At 44.2% G+C, this 16865-nt stretch overlaps 1 protein-coding gene across 5 annotated transcripts in view; it reads right to left on the minus strand.

Moving 5' to 3' along the window:
- The window catches only part of LOC136874486 (melanization protease 1), a 186204-nt gene that overhangs the window by 93959 nt on the left and 75380 nt on the right, over nt 1-16865 (minus strand). For all 5 annotated transcript variants that reach the window (XM_067148116.2, XM_067148114.2, XM_067148115.2 and 2 more), the window contains exon 3: nt 14068-14223. In XM_067148116.2, coding sequence (XP_067004217.2) covers nt 14068-14223 — 156 coding nt within the window. The remainder of the gene's footprint in view (nt 1-14067; nt 14224-16865) is intronic.

Raw genomic sequence — 16865 nt, forward strand, 5'->3', positions numbered from 1 at the left:
GCTTGTGAAAGCTAGGGTACGACAATGTGAACAAGTGTTTAAATGTAACAGCTTGTAAAAGCTAGGGTACACCAATTTGAGCAAGTATTTAAATGTAGCAGCTTGTGAAAGCTAGGGTACGCCAATTTAAACACGTGTTTAAATGTATCAGGTTGTGAAAACTAGGGTACGCCAAATTGAACAAGTGTTTAAATGTAACAGCTTTTGAGAGCTGGGGAACGCCAATTTGAATAAGTGTTTAAATGTAGCTGCTTTTGAAAGCTGGGGAACGCCAATTTGAACAACTGTTGTAAATGAAGCACCTCGTGAAAGCTGGGGGACGCCAATTTGAACAACTGTTGTGAATGTAGCAGCTTGTGAAAGCTAGGGGACGCCAATTTGAACAACTGTTGTAAATGCTGGGAGACGCCAATATGAACAAGTGCTATGTAGCAGCTTGTGAAAGCTAGGGGACGCCAATTTGAACAACTGTTGTAAATTCAGCAGCTTGCCAAAGCTGGGGGACGCCAATTTGAACTACTGTTGTAAATGTAGCAGCTTGTGAAAGCTGGGGGACGCCAATTTGAACAACTGTTGTAAATACAGCAGGTTGTGAAAGCTGGGAAACGCCAATTTGAACAACTGTTGTAAATGCAGCACCTTGTGAAAGCTGGAGGACGCCAATTTGAACAAGTGTTTAAATGTAGCTGCTTTTGAAAGCTGGGAGACGCCAATTTGAACAACTGTTGTAAATGCAGCACCTTGTGAAAGCTGGGGGACGCCAATTTGAACAACTGTTGTAAATACAGCAGGTTGTGAAAGCTGGGAAACGCCAATTTGAACAAGTGTTTAAATGTAGCTGCTTTTGAAAGCTGGGAGACGCCAATTTGAACAACTGTTGTAAATGTAGCAGCTTGTGAAAGCTGGGGTACGCCAATTTGAACAACTTTTGTAAATGCAGTAGCTTGTGAAAGCTGGGGGGACGCCAATTTGAACAACTGTTGTAAATACAGCAGGTTGTGAAAGCTGGGGGACGCCAATTTGAACAACTCTTGTAAATGTAGCAGCTTGTGAAAGCTGAGGACACCAATTTAAAAAGTGATTAAATGCAGCAGCTTTTGAAAGCTGGGGGGACGCCAATTTGAACAACTGTTGTAAATGTAGCAGCTTGTGAAAGCTGGGGGACGCCAATTTGAACAACTGTTGTAAATGCAGCACCTTGTGAAAGCTGGGGGACGCCAATTTGAATAACTGTTGTAAATACAGCAAGTTGTGAAAGCTGGGAAACGCCAATTTGAACAAGTGTTTAAATGTAGCTGCTTTTGAAAGCTAGGAGACGCCAATTTGAACAACTGTTGTAAATGTAGCAGCTTGTGAAAGCTGGGGGACGCCAATTTGAACAACTGTTGTAAATGCAGCAGCTTGTGAAAGCTGGGGGACGCCAATTTGAACAACTGTTGTAAATACAGCAGGTTGTGAAAGCTGGGGGACGCCAATTTGAACAACTGTTGTAAATGTAGCTGCTTGTGAAAGCTGGGAAACGCCAATTTGAACAAGTGTTTAAATGTAGCTGCTTTTGAAAGCTGGGAGACGCCAATTTGAACAACTGTTGTAAATGCAGCACCTCGTGAAAGCTGGGGGACGCCAATTTGAACAACTGTTGTAAATGCAGCACCTTGTGTAAGCTTGGGGACGCCTATTTGAACAACTGTTGTAAATGCAGCGGCTTTTGAAAGCTGGGAGACGCCAATTTCAGCAACTGTTGTAAATATTGCTGAGAGAACAATTCGAACAACCTTTGTGAATGTAGCAGTTTGTGAAAGCTGGCGGGACGCCAATCTGAACAACTTTTGTGAATGCAGCAGCTTGTGATAGCTGGAGACGCCATCTGAACAACAGTTGCAAATGTAGCAGCTCGTAAAAATTGGGAGACACTAATTTGAACAACTGTTGTGAATTTAGCAACTTGTGAAGATTGTACGGATGAGTACAATTATTACATCGACACACGATTTTCACTTACATACCACCGACTGTTTCGTGCGACAGGTGACGTGAGATAGGTTGTGTGATTGTGGTAGCCTATGCAGGCTAGTATCATTGGCAATTTACTATACAACTTAAGCATATTGTTTTATACGTAATATTACGTTGTTTTATTGTTATAGCCGAAAGCTACATAATATTACATTTTCGCCTCATGTACAGTACATAGAGTTTAAGAGATATCACTTTTTCTTTTTTTTACATAAATAGAATAAGCCTTACCCATGGCTGGAGATCATCTGATAATTTGCGTTACGTAAGTTAGCGTGATATAAGTTAGTATGACGGAAGTATAACCCTAGCAACCGTAGAGGATGTGATGTAATGTGTGGATGGATGGCCAGACAATGTTACTTAGGAACCATGCAAAGTATGTATTATGGCTGGTGTCATCTGAAATTAGCAACCGTTGATGGATGTCCAAGACCGGGAGGTATATTTATGATCATATTTGATTTTCGCTAACGGAAAAGTGGTTTCTTTCTCAAATTAAAGTCGATAAACGTAATTTTCTCTCACACGTATACACACAAACACGCTATTAGCACCCTTTCTTACTATTCAACAAAAACTGATTTTGTAGAATTCTGAGACTCCATATTTTCTGCTTTCTAATTTAGGCCTGTTCCTTCTCTCCGTAAATATATGATTACGTACAGAAAACGTCCTTTCGACGTAGCAAGAAGTGAGGAAACAAAACTTAAAATTACGTAATAAGCTAAGATTTATGCCAACATCACCATCAGATTCTTGAAAGGCATCGCAAATTTCCCTTTCCTTCCTCCATAAAACCTCGAAATTGATATTCGACACAAGAAATTATAAATATATTCTTATTATGCTCTTAACATCGAAATATGTACAAACGTCCAAAACATACATGTATAAGCACAAAAAGAGAAGACATGGCAGAGTTATTTACGTGAAACATGTATTTTAATTAGAAATAATGAACAGCTTAAAATTTTCACATCGTTTTATTTATTCACTTACGCATTCATTTACACAATGTTTTTGCCTTACTTGTTTTCCCTTTACGTTATTATGTATTCTTTTTAATCGTTAGCTTATGTTTTCAGTTTGTATTTTACTTGCTTTCTTGCTTTTTACTTTTTATACTTCGAATTTCCAAGGCATTTTCCATCACTTGGACAGTAGATTTCCTCAGCTGACACTCCAGTAACGTGGTGATGGTGGTGGTTATTGTTTTAAGAGGAAGTACAACTGGGCAACCATCCTCTATACAGGGTGTAACAAAAATGTACGGCAAAAATTACAGGACACATTCCTTACACATAGACGAAGACATTATCTTATATGAACGTTGGTCCGGAAACGCTTTGTTTCCATGTTACACCTAATTTTCTCCAGCTCATTAATCATGGGAAACACACGAGAACAGAACGTACCAGCATACCACATGCAACTCTTTCTCACAGGAGATGTTCAATACGCCCTCCGTAAGCTTTGATATATGCTTGTTAAGGTTGTACTGATCACTGGAACAGATGATGTTACCTGTAAACATAAAATGACGTAAGTCGCATGGCAACAGGGACATGTAAAACAAAACACTGGCAGTACACATACGATGATGACACCGTAACCAGACGTAACCAAGAGTGCATGTTTCCCATGACTGAGTTGGAGAAAATGGGGTGTAACATGGAAACAAAGCGTTTCCGGACACATGTTCATATAACATGATTTCTTCGTCTACGTGTGAGGAATGTGCCATGCAATTTGTGCCGTAAATTTTTGTTACACCCTGTATAACATTAATCAGAGAGGAAAAAATGGAAGGGATCTGACACTTCGTAACATGAAGATATCGGCCAAAAAGTGACAAAGACCACGAAAGGCGTGAAAATGAAAGACTCTCTAGGCCTCGAGTGCACTAATATCTTCCGAGTCGGAAAAGAACAAGAGTTGACAAATGGAGGTCGGGTAAGATAGATGAAGGTGAGGAGCCTGCCACAAGTAAGTGAAAGTAGTGCTAGGACTCAATGTTATGAAAGAAAGACTTTTTCGCACTTCCTCGCGCCATAATTTTGGTCACATGCTTGCTATTTGATCATTTTTACCGTATAGTCCGACTCGTTGGCTGAACGGTCAGCGTACTGGCCTTCGGTTCAGAGGGTCCCGGGTTCGATTCCCGGCCGGGTCCGGGGATTTTAACCTCACTTGGTTAATTCCAATGGCACGGGGGCTGGGTGTATGTGTTGTCTTCATCATAATTTCATCCTCATCACGACGTGCAGGTCGCCTACGGGAGTCAAATAGAAAGACCTGCACCTGGCGAGCCGAACCCGTCCTGGGATATTCCGGCACTAAAAGCCATACGACATTTCATTTCATTTTACCATATATAACAGAAACTCGATTATCCGGATCTTAATTATCCGGATCCCCTATTGTCCGGCCGTGAAGAGATCTCTGCTCCCCTCCCTCTTTTACTACGTCGATGTATTACGTAAGCTTTGAGGTTTCACAATTATTGTTCATAAATGTTTTATAAATTGTACTGTATGCTTATTTTATTACTCTTCATGTGCATCTATCTTAAATTTTTAAAATTTGAATTCATAGTTGTTTATAAATGTTCCATATACTGTACCTATTGTGTGTTTATTACATTAAATGTTGAATTCGATTATCCACGATTTTGCGTATCCGGACGACCAATAGTTGGTCTATTAATTAGTCCGGATAATCGGGTTCTTGCTGTACTTGTAGACACCACTAGACCAATCAAGCGACACTTCACACATGTTACCATAGCGGAGTCCAGAGGTAGGCTACACTAATTGTTAGCCACACCGCACGGTGACTTTAGTGGCACTATTGTATCACCCAATAACGTCATACTAATATCATACTCTTATTCTTAGGTACAGCTCCTTTCTCTTCGATTACCATTAATCTGCACTTAAGGCTGTCGCCCAAGTGGCAGATTCCCTATCAGTTGTTTAATGAGTCATTTTTTTTTTATGATTTCAAAGACCTTGGAAATGTATTAAATAACTCCCTTGATAAATTATTCCAATCCTGAATCCCTCTTCCTATAAACGGGTATTTGCCCTACTGTTGCCCTATTAATTACCAACGTTTCCTTCATGTTATGATCTTTTCTACTTTTAGAAACTTCCAAAGCAAAGCAAAGTCATCTCCGTACAGGCCATGAAGGCCCTTGGAGGAGTGAAAAGTAAAGGCTTCCACCATTGTTAACCTCGGCACGTGACGGGGTAGAGTGGTAAGCTCTACGCCCGGCCGCCTTTGCCCCCAGGCATTAACCTGATACTCATTTTTGGTGTAGGCTGAGTGAACCTCAGGGCCATATGCACCTGCGGAAGTGGAAATCTCGTTTCTTAAATTTTACGACTTCCTGACGGGGATTCGAACCCACGTCCTTCCGGGCGAGCCGAGCACGCATTTACCGCCTCGGCCAGGCAGCCCCTTTTTAAAAACTCCACTCAAATTAATTCGTCTACTAATGTAATTCCAAGTCGCCTCTCCACAGCTCGAAACATTCCGCTTAGTCGAACTGTTCGTCTCCTCTCTTCCAAGTCTTCTCAGCCCAAAGTTGGCAACATTTTCGTAACACTACTCTTTTGTCGGAAATCTCTCATAACAAATCGGGCTGCTCTCCTTTGAATCCTTTCCACTTTTCGTATCAAGTAATCCTAGTGAGGGTCCCATACACTAGTACCAGTGACTTGTACGCCCTCTCCTTAACATCCTACCTAAACCAACCAAAAACAAAACCACATGGCGCAACAGCCTCAAACAGGCCTCCCAAGCGACTGTTGCTCAGCCCGAAGACCTGCAGATCACGAGGCGTCGTATGGTCAGGACGACGAACAAATATCCTTCCTACAACCCCTAAATATCCTCATGCCATATGAAGCGGGTTTTTATGGCGACGATAGGATAGGAAAGGGCTAGGGGTGGGAAGGAAGCAGCCGTAGCCTTAATTAACGTACTGTATAGCCCCAGCATTTGCCTGGTGTGAAAATGGGAAACCACGGAAAATCATCTTCAGGTCTCCCAACGTTGGTATTTGAACCTCCCATCTCTCGCATGCTAGTTCATACGCGACCACGACCAACTCTATCATTACGATTCCATTTTACACCATGTGTCTTATCGCCTGTCAACACAATGCCACCGAAGGTGTTTCTCCTTTAACCAAAATTTCCTCTCTCACCGTGTCTTTTCGTCGCTGTTCAGGTCTTCTCCACTCCGGGTAATATCTTCACAAGAACCATGTTTCTGAAGAGAGTTTGAAATGTATATATTCCAAGACTAGAGATGTTCACATTTAATTTGGCAAGAAAATATATAGTCCGCTTCGGTGGTGTAGTGGTTAGTGTGATTAGCTGCCACCCCCGGAGGCCTGGGTTCGATTCCCGGCTCTGCCACGAAATTTGAAAAGTGGTACGGGGGCTGGAACGGGGTCCACTCAGCCTCGGGAGGTCAAATGAGTAGAAGTGGGTTCGATTCCCTCCTCAGCCATCCTCGAAGTGGTTTTCCGTGGTTTCCCACTTCTCAAATGCCAGAATGGTACCTAACTCAAGGCCACGGCCGCTTGCTTCCCTCTTCCTTGTGTGTTCTTTCCAATCTGCCTATCCCCCACCAAGGCCCCTGTTCAGCATAGCAGGTGAGGCCATAGTCGCCCAAGAGAGATTCGTTTACTATGCCGTCTAGTAGGCCTGTTGTATCCCCCGACCCAATGTCTCCAGGACACTGCCCCTGAGGCGGTAGAGGTGGGATCCCTCGCTGAGTCCGAGGGAAAAACCGACCCTGGAGGGTAAACAGATTAAGAAAGAAACAAAATATGTAATAAATTACCAGCTCGGCCAATGACTGACGCTCTACAGGAGGTAACGAGATGCATCATTAATTCGCTCGACCTGTCACTTTCTTTGCGTCAGTCTGGCATGGAAAAGAAGGCCATCATTTCCCTATTTCCGAAAAACAATTAAATAATGTCTGCAGGCAGACGTTGGTCACCTTCTTTCCTGGAGGAACATATATAAGGAATTCTTAACCTTGAGGAAGTTATGTAATATTGTGCAGCTATTAATGAGCTACCTTTTCATGTGTTGGTTGTTGCTGCTTGCAGGGCTGAGTGACTCAGACTGTGCAGCGCTGGTCTTCTGAGCCCAAGTTAGTGCTTTCGATCGGAGCTGCTGTGTTCAGTGCTTGCATTAGTATGCCAGCTGCCTCTGTGGATCAGTGGTAGAGTGTCGGCCTCTGGATCCCTAGATAGTGGGTTCAAACTGGGCAGAGGTGGTCGGATTGTTTAAAGAGCGGAAGAAAGTCCACACGACACTCCATATCGTACGATGTCGTTATATAAAAGATCTCTGGTGACACATTTGGTGTTTACCGACGAAATTTATTAAAACTCAGCCATAGTCGCCCAAGAGAGATTCGTTTACTGTGCCGTCTAGTAGGCCTGGAACAAAACAGAACGTCGACATTGACGAGCAGACAGCCAGATGGCGTCAAATTAAAATGTCTGCACACGGTAGCTGAGGCCACAATATTATTAGTTTTCTTTCTTTTTTCTCTCTTAATCTCTTTACCCTCCAGGGTTGGTTTTTTCCCGTGGAATAAACGAGGGATAACCGCTTCTACCGCCTCAAGGGCAGTGTCCTGGAGCGCGAGACTTTGGGTCGAGGGATACAACTTGGGAGAATGACCAGTACCTTGCCCAGGCGGCCTCACCGTCTATGCTGAACAGGGGCCTTGTGTGGGGATGGGAATATTGTAACGGATAGACAAGGAAGAGGGAAAGAAGCGGTCATGGCCTTAATGTAGGTACCATCCCGGCATTTGCCTGAAGGAGTAGTGGGAAACCACGCAAAACCACTTCGAGGATGGCTGAGATGGAAATCGAACCCACCTCTACTCAGTTGACCCTCCGAGGCTGAGTGGACCCCGTTCCACCCCACGTACCACTTTTCAAATTTCGTGGCAGAGCCGGGTATCGAACCCGGAACTCCGGGGATGGCCCAGCTAATCACACTAACCACTACACCTCGGAGGCGGTTATTATTATTATTATTATTATTATTATTATTATTATTATTATTATTATTATTTCTTTCTTTCTTTCTTTCTTTCTTTCTTTCTTTCTTAATCTGTTTACTCTCCAGGGTGTCTCTCCACAGGCACACTAAAGCTCGATGACATCTGTTGACCGCAGGGTCTGGCTTCTATTTGTTATATATTATGCTTGAGACACTTTTCATGTAATTGTAGGGGACTATGTTCACGAGTGCAAGAAAACAGAGTGTAGAATCCTGCAGTGAATTCCTGCTTCCATTGCATTAATAAAGCATTACATTATTTCGTCCGCAATAAAAGAATGCCCGAAAATCATTCAAAACATATCAATTATCACATTTTCCCGCCGGTGATAAAAATATAAGAATAGGCTATATCGAGTGTTGTGATATAACAGTACGGTCTTTCATTTTTTAAGCACTCACGCATAATTTCAAATTAAAACTATAACACCATTTGTCTCGCATTCGTCATAATAACGCTTTTATTGCCTCTTACTTGACATTTTTACGTCTTATCGGTCTCCGCTAACCATAACCTATAATAATGTCAATCATGTGTCTGTGTGACAAAATACTAGTTCAACACACCACTAGGAGCGCTTTACGTAAAGAAACAAAAGACGCTCACTGTCAAACGCGTTCAGAAATCTCACGGAAATGTATTAATTTGTCTTTAACAACAGTTTCGTAACAAATTTTGGAAATGTGTTCGCGAAACAGGGCACTTTTAAACGAAGTGTTAAATTAATAACAATTGTTAGTTAACATTTGTTAAGTAAAATTTAACATAGAGTTGAAGAAACCGGGCCAGGAAACATGAAGAGAAAACTCTTGTAGAAGTCTTCCTGCTGTGATCATCTAACTCATTTCTCAATCAAGAGCAACTCAAGGTCAGGCGAACCGGAATTGACGTTTCAGGTTAGGGTTTCCCCAACGTCAGCTACACGCAATAAGAAATGCGAAACTTCTTTAAGCCGACCACTTAAACTCGTTTGCTGTATCTCCTTGACATTTTCCTTTATCACTTTACTTTATTACCGTAAAAGAACACTCATTTTTCTCTCGCACACACTCACTACTGTCTAGTACACATGTGTACATATTTCCAAAAGATCCCACTGAAAATACTACTGACATTCTTTCATTCCGTACTCGGATGGGCTATGGCGACAGTAGCGGCGAATGAGAATTAAAAGTGCTGGGAAAAGACATAGCCTATACAGACAACAAACAGTACCCGGGTTTGTGGGTTATACATCAAAACTGGAAAAGAAAATCTACAAAAGGGTAAGGTATTTGATTCGATTGATTTTGATTCAATACTTTCTTTCTTTCTTAATCTGTTTAGCCTCCAGGGTTGGCTTTTCCCTCGGACTCAGCGAGGGATCCCACCTCTACCGCCTCAAGGGCAGTGTTCTGGAGCGCGAGGACATTGGGTCGGGGGATACAACTGAGGAGGATGACCAGTACCCCGCCCAGGTGGCCTCGCCTGCTATGCTGAACAGGGGCCTCGCGGGGGGATGGAAATATTGGAAGGTATACACAAGGGAGAGGGAAGGAAGCGGCCGTGGCCTTAAGTTAGATACCATCGCGGCATTTGCCTGGAGGAGAAGTGGGAAAACACGGGAAAACCACTTCGAGGATGGCTGAGGTGGGGATCGAACCACCTCTACTCATTTGACCTCCCGAGGCTGAGTGGACCCCGTTCCAGCCCTCGCACCACTTTTCACATTTCGTTGCAGAGCCGCGAATCGAACCCGGCCCTCCGGGGGTGGCAGCTAATCACACTAACGACTACACCACAGAGGCGGACTTGATTCAGTACTATGCAATAAAACTACAGCCTCCGTGGCTCAGGCGGCAGCGCGCCGGCCTCTCACCGCTGTGCGCGAAGCTTCTCAGGCTGCCCAGACCAAGGAATTCTTTCCTACACATGACGCATGTATACGTCCTGAAACCACAGTAGAGTTACATACTGTACATTACGCGTGCATACTGCGTGAAGCATGGTACGGCGGGTGGTATAAGCCGAGGGGCAAACGAAAATAACTACCTACGTCACAAACATCCCATTCTACTTCAAGCTCCTCGCTCGGAAAAACCATTCGCTAAAATAAAATTAAAAATATCATATTTTACGAATTACGGACATTCACACTTACCTTCCGTAAGGTTATTTGTACTTTCTGTATCTACCAAACACCCTATTAGAACCTTCCTTTATTTTATCAATGTCACCGAGCTCGATAGCTGCAGTCGCTTAAGTGCGTCCAGTATCCAGTATTCGGGAGATCGTGGGTTCGAGCCCCACTGTCGGCAGCCCTGAAGATGGTTTTCGTGGTTTCCCATTTTCACACCAGGCAAATGCTGGGGCTGTACCTTAATTAAGGCCACGGCCGCTTCCTTCCCACTCCTAGCCCCTTCCTGCCTCATCGTCGCCATAAGACCTATCTGTGTCGGCGCGACGTAAAACAAATAACAAAAAAAAAATGATCAATGTCCTTCCATGACAATGGGCCTGTGTTCATCGCGATGCCTCCAATTATTAATAGAGTAGTCACTATAGCTCCCGCCATCAACGATACTGCGATTCCTATTCTTTTACTATTTTGCACTACGGTAGGCCTAACCATATTGAAAAGTGAAGCAATGAGTAGCCTATTGCATGAAATTATTAGAATATTTTTCTTGAATACAAAAACTATGCAACTATGCGTGCCAAGTGTGTGGGTGGTCAATGACGTCAGCAACATTAAATTGTTTACAGAAATTTCCGGTTATGACAGATGTTTAATGTCGTGTGGCTATTTCTAGCCGAGTGCAGCCCTTGTAAGGCAGACCCTCCGATGAGGGTGGGCGGCATCAGCCATTTGTAGGTAACTGCGTGTCATTGTGGTGGAGGATAGTATTATGTGTGGTGCGTGAGTTGCAGGGATGTTGGGGACAGCACAAACACCCAGCCCCCGGGCCATTGGAATTAACCAATTAAGGTTAAAATCCCCGACCCGGCCGGGAATCGAACGCGGGACCCTCTGAACCGAAGGCCAGTACGCTGACCATTCATCCAACGAGTCGGACATGACAGATGTTAGATGACTGTCATTAAGTTCAGTTTATGAAATAATCAGGTATGATATTAAACAATTGAACAACAACCTTCTTAGAATTCCAGGGGGAGGCAAGCACACTCCGTCTTGATCAACTTGACCCGAACGTGGATTAAGACTGGCATGAGAGCATCAATCGAAGAAAAACATTTCGTCCGGAGAGGGATTGTAACTCCGAGCTGACAGGATCGCGCCATAGCAAGTGTGCTACGGTGACATTGGCTCAAACACATGGTGTGATTTCTCGGCATGGTTCACAAGCCAGTCTTAAGTTACATACATATTTAGCAACAGCGCCTCGCAAAGCCCATCTGAATTCGCCCGCGAAGCGATCTGATTGGCTAACTTCAGAAGCAAATAGAATAAGAATGGCGAGATATACAATAGAACCCCATTAGTCCGGACTTCGCTTAATCCGGACAGCCGTTTAAGAATAAAGCACACCGAGCTCGAGAGCTGTAGTCGCTTAAGTGCGGCCAGTATCCAGTATTCGGGAGATAGTAGGTTCGAACCCCACTGTCGGCAGCCCTGAGGATGGTTTTCCGTGGTTTCCCATTTTCACACCAGGCAAATACTGGGGCTGTACCTTAATTAAGGCCACGGCCGCTTCCTTCCCACTCCTAGCCCTTGCCTGTCCCATCGTCGCCGTAAGACCTATCTGTGTCGGTGCGACGTAAAGCACATAGCAAAAAAAAAAAAGAATAATACAGTGGAAGCTCGATATCTCGAGTCATCTCGGGAGCTAAATTTTTCGAGTTATCGAAATTTCGAGATATGGAGAATGCCGTTTTCGAGCATGCATAGCACATAATTGAATCCTATGTACCTACGGCCGTATACTGAATACATTATTTTTAACAGTATTGAAAAACACGTCTTCAATTTGTAGCTGTTTCTGCAAAATTTATTGAGCAGAAAATAATCTAAAGATGATGATGATGATGATGATGATACTTGTTGTTTAAAGGCGCCTAACATCAAGGTCATCGCCCCCTAATAATCTAAAGAATTCAATATTGTTGAAAGATAAGATGTTGCCAAAAGACACTCGAATGAGTTTTCACCTCTAATCCAATCCAGTTTTACGAGGTTGGAATTTTAAAACTTGTTAAAGAGATGAGCTGAAATCACTGAAGGCCGACGATACTTAGACAAAAGATTGGCTCCGTCAAATTTACTTATTTTTTATTCCCACCTACGAAAACACTCAGAAATTTCCCGGGAACATAACAGTATCAATATACATGAACCTTGTGAATAACAAAATAGACTTGCCAAGTATTAGGAACACTGAGACCTCCTTCCTGCTATTTTTCGTCTTTTTAAATCATGAAATATTTTTTCAAAACAAGCAGTTCACTTTCGTTACATGTGAAAAGGACGAAAACTTTTTTTAAACTTGATTATAAATGACCTTTTATCCTCGCTTGATGATCATCTCTTTAATCCATTACTGGTACTTCAATGGTCTCAAAAGTCAGTATCACAAACTGCCTCATCCTATATTGAACCTAGGCTTCATGTTGTATCTACCGAATTCTTTGAGCAGAAACCTATCTAAAGAAATTAAACATTTTTTCAAAACAAGCAGTTCACTTTCGTTACATGTGAAAAGGACGAAAACTTTTTTTAAACTTGATTATAAATGACCTATTATCCCCGCTTGATGATCACCCCTTTAATCCATTACTAGTGTTTCAATGGTCTCAACCAGTCAGTATCACAAACTGCCTCATCCTACATTCAACTTAGGCTTCATGCTGTATCTACCGAATTCTTTGAGCAGAAACCTATCTAAGGAATTGTCAAGAGATAAGATGCCGTCAAAAGACACTCGAATGAGAAAACATATTACCGAAATGGCATCAAGTGCGCGCAAAACGAGTAAGGGGTTAGCTGGTCTGGTAGTTGCAGGGGCGTAGCCAGGGGGGGGGGGTTACTGGGGGTTAGAACCCCCCCCCCATTGAACTTTCACAAAAAGAAAATAGAAACTGACAGTAAACAATAAACTTCTTTTATGTGATCAAGATAAACTCCCTGCAGTCTACTGCTTGTTGAGAGTGTTTGCCACCCTACCTGTCACCACTGCAGCCAGTGAGAGATCATTTTCAACATTAAGACGCCTTAAAACCTACCTCAGAAATACCACAGGTGAAAGTTGACTCAACGGGTTGGCTCCCTTGAACATTCACAGAGACATAGTTGTAAAACCAACAAATGTGTTAAATTTATTTTCTAGGAAGCCTCGAAAATTAGATTTTAGATTGTAAACTGAACATACCGTTTGAGATAAAACTGCTGACCTCGATCATATTGTTCTTGTTCTGTATTTTAAAGTAAGAATTTTGTAGTGTATTGCAATCTGAATATCACATACAGTAATTCACTCTTGTATCAGTATCCTTATGACAGTCATGCATGCGCGTACCAGACACGCACAAGCACAAGCACTTTCATTATGTTATATCTTAATTTTGTAACTGTAACCCCCCTCCCCCCCATTGGCCGATCCTGGCTACGCTACTGGGTAGTTGCATTGAACCCTCATTATACGTTGTCTTGTATACCAAGATGCTGACAGCTGTACAGCTGATGCCTCCCGATATAGAAAATATACAAACAAATATACAGAAGGTCTAAGATAAAGAATGCTAAACAAAGAATGCAGGTTTTCGGCGAAAGGGGTGGGATGGAAAAGGCTAGGACTGAGAAGGTACTGGGAGCGGCCTTACTTAAGTAACAGCCCCAACATTTGCTTGTCGTGAAAATAGGAAACCATAGGAAACCATCTTCAGGGCTGCTAACATTTGGGTTCGACCGACCATCTGAGAGAGAGCGTATGTTTTAAAATATTTTACCTGTCCCATTAGTTTCATACTCGATACTCGCCAGCCACGGATACTCGTCGAGGACGGAAAAGTTCGTCCCATACTGGCTTTTCCCGCAGTCGGCAGGCAGAAGAGTCCGTGTATCGTTGATATTGATAACGGAGTCTTCTTCGCTGTCATCATCATCTGCAACAAAAGAGCATGAGCACTCTCAATCCTATTGTTATAGATAAGAAGATAATTTAAACTACCATGCTACACAGACATGCCAAAAATACACTGACTGACAGAGCAAATGCAACACCAAGAAGGAGTGGTTCGAAAGGGATGAAAGTTGGGGAAAAAACAGAGACGGCACGGACGAATAATTGATGTTTATTTCAAACCGATATGCAGGTTACACAATGCGCACGGCATCGATTCAGTAGAATGTAGGACCACCGCGAGCGGCGATGCACGCAGAAACACGTCGAGGTACAGAGTCAATAAGAGTGCGGATGGTGTCCTGAGGGATGGTTCTCCATTCTCTGTCAACCATTTGCCACAGTTGGTCGTCCGTACGAGGCTGGGGCAGAGTTTGCAAACGGCGTCCAATGAGATCCCACACGTGTTCGATTGGTGAGAGATCCGGAGAGTACGCTGGCCACGGAAGCATCTGTACACCTCGTAGAGCCTGTTGGGAGATGCGAGCAGTGTGTAGGCGGGCATTATCCTGCTGAAACAGAGCATTGGGCAGCCCCTGAAGGTACGGGAGTGCCACCGGCCGCAGCACATGCTGCACGTAGCGGTGGGCATTTAACGTGCCTTGAATACGCACTAGAGGTGACGTGGAATCATACGCAATAGCGCCCCAAACCATGATGCCGCGTTGTCTAGCGGTAGGGCGCTCCACAGTTACTGCCGGATTTGACCTTTCTCCACGCCGACGCCACACTCGTCTGCGGTGACTATCACTGACAGAACAGAAGCGTGACTCATCGGAGAACACGACGTTCCGCCATTCCCTCATCCAAGTCGCTCTAGCCCGGCACCATGCCAGGCGTGCACGTCTATGCTGTGGAGTCAATGGTAGTCTTCTGAGCGGACGCCGGGAGTGCAGGCCTCCTTCAACCAATCGACGGGAAATTGTTCTGGTCGATATTGGAACAGCCAGGGTGTCTTGCACATGCTGAAGAATGGCGGTTGACGTGGCGTTCGGGGCTGCCACCGCTTGGCGGCGGATGCGCCGATCCTCGCGTGCTGACGTCACTCGGGCTGCGCCTGGACCCCTCGCACGTGCCACATGTCCCTGCGCCAACCATCTTCGCCACAGGCGCTGCACCGTGGACACATCCCTATGGGTATCGGCTGCGATTTGACGAAGCGACCAACCTGCCCTTCTCAGCCCGATCACCATACCCCTCGTAAAGTCGTCTGTCTGCTGGAAATGCCTCCGTTGACGGCGGCCTGGCATTCTTAGCTATACACGTGTCCTGTGGCACACGACAACACGTTCTACAATGACTGTCGGCTGAGAAATCACGGTACGAAGTGGGCCATTCGCTAACGCCGTGTCCCATTTATCGTTCGCTACATGCGCAGCACAGCGGCGCATTTCACATCATGAGCATACCTCAGTGACGTCAGTCTACCCTGCAATTGGCATAAAGTTCTGACCACTCCTTCTTGGTGTTGCATTTGCTCTGTCAGTCAGTGTAAATTATACTGATCAGTAAAGAAATCAAATGTCATTTAAATCGAAAATTGATTTACTCGAGATCAGCTAACTGGTGGTGAAAATTATGAGAATTGGTCTTGAACCACATCTGTTTAACTTCACAGGGGAGGAGCTAATTTAGTTAGTAGTGCCTCTATGTTTTGTTTTCGTACAGCTACAGGTAGCGGCAGGTAGTGTTACCTAGTGAGAAGCAGTGCAACACGAAGTACGTACTCCAAGCTGATCACTGACGCAGCCGATGCGGTATATTTAAATTCGTGGTGGTTTTTGCATGTAACGGGGTACATAGCGCGTTTACGGACAAGGGTTTCTATTCAAACTGTAATCTACTCGGTCCTCCCTTTAAGTCCTCAAAGTGTATCAATTCTTGGAAATTACATGTTCTATTGTTATCTCCATTATTATTCCTCGTACAGTAGGGTAAAAGTGCATGTAACATAGATTTGAAACTAGCTAGTGTATCCATGCTTCACTACGGAATTTTACATTGTATACTATATTCTAAATGTAGTCATGTACACGTTGTAAATTTCGAAATTTCGCCAAAATATTCAATGTACAGGTACATGGTCGTTACGATTTTATTTATGTAGGTAGGGAATATGTACGCCTCTGTGGTCTAGTGGTTAGTGTGATTAGCTGCCAACCCCGGAGGCCCATGCTCGATTCCCGGCTCTGCCACGAAATTTGAAAAGTGGTACGAGGCCTGGAACGGGGTCAACTCAGCCTCAGGAGGTCAACTGAGTAGGGGTGGGTTCGATTACCACATCAGCCATCCTGGAAGTGGTTTTCCGTGGTTTCCCTCTTCTCCTCCAGGCAAATGCCAGGAAGGTACCTAACTTAAGGCCACGGCCGCTTCCTTCCCTCTTCCTTGTCTATCCCTTCCTATCTTCCCATCCCCCCGCAAGGCCTCCGTTCAGCATAGCAGGTGAGGCCGCCTGGGCGAGGTACTGGTCATCCTCCCCAGTTGTACCCCCGACCCAGAATCTGAAGCTCCAGGACACTGCCCTTGAGGCGGTAGAGGTGGGATCCCTCGCTGAATCCGAGGGAACAGCCAACCCTGGCGGGTAAGCAGATTAAGGAAGAAAGGTAAGGAATCTGTTCCACGTAC

Source organism: Anabrus simplex, chromosome 5 (assembly GCF_040414725.1).
Source record: "Anabrus simplex isolate iqAnaSimp1 chromosome 5, ASM4041472v1, whole genome shotgun sequence".
Taxonomy (NCBI): Eukaryota; Metazoa; Arthropoda; class Insecta; order Orthoptera; family Tettigoniidae; genus Anabrus; species Anabrus simplex.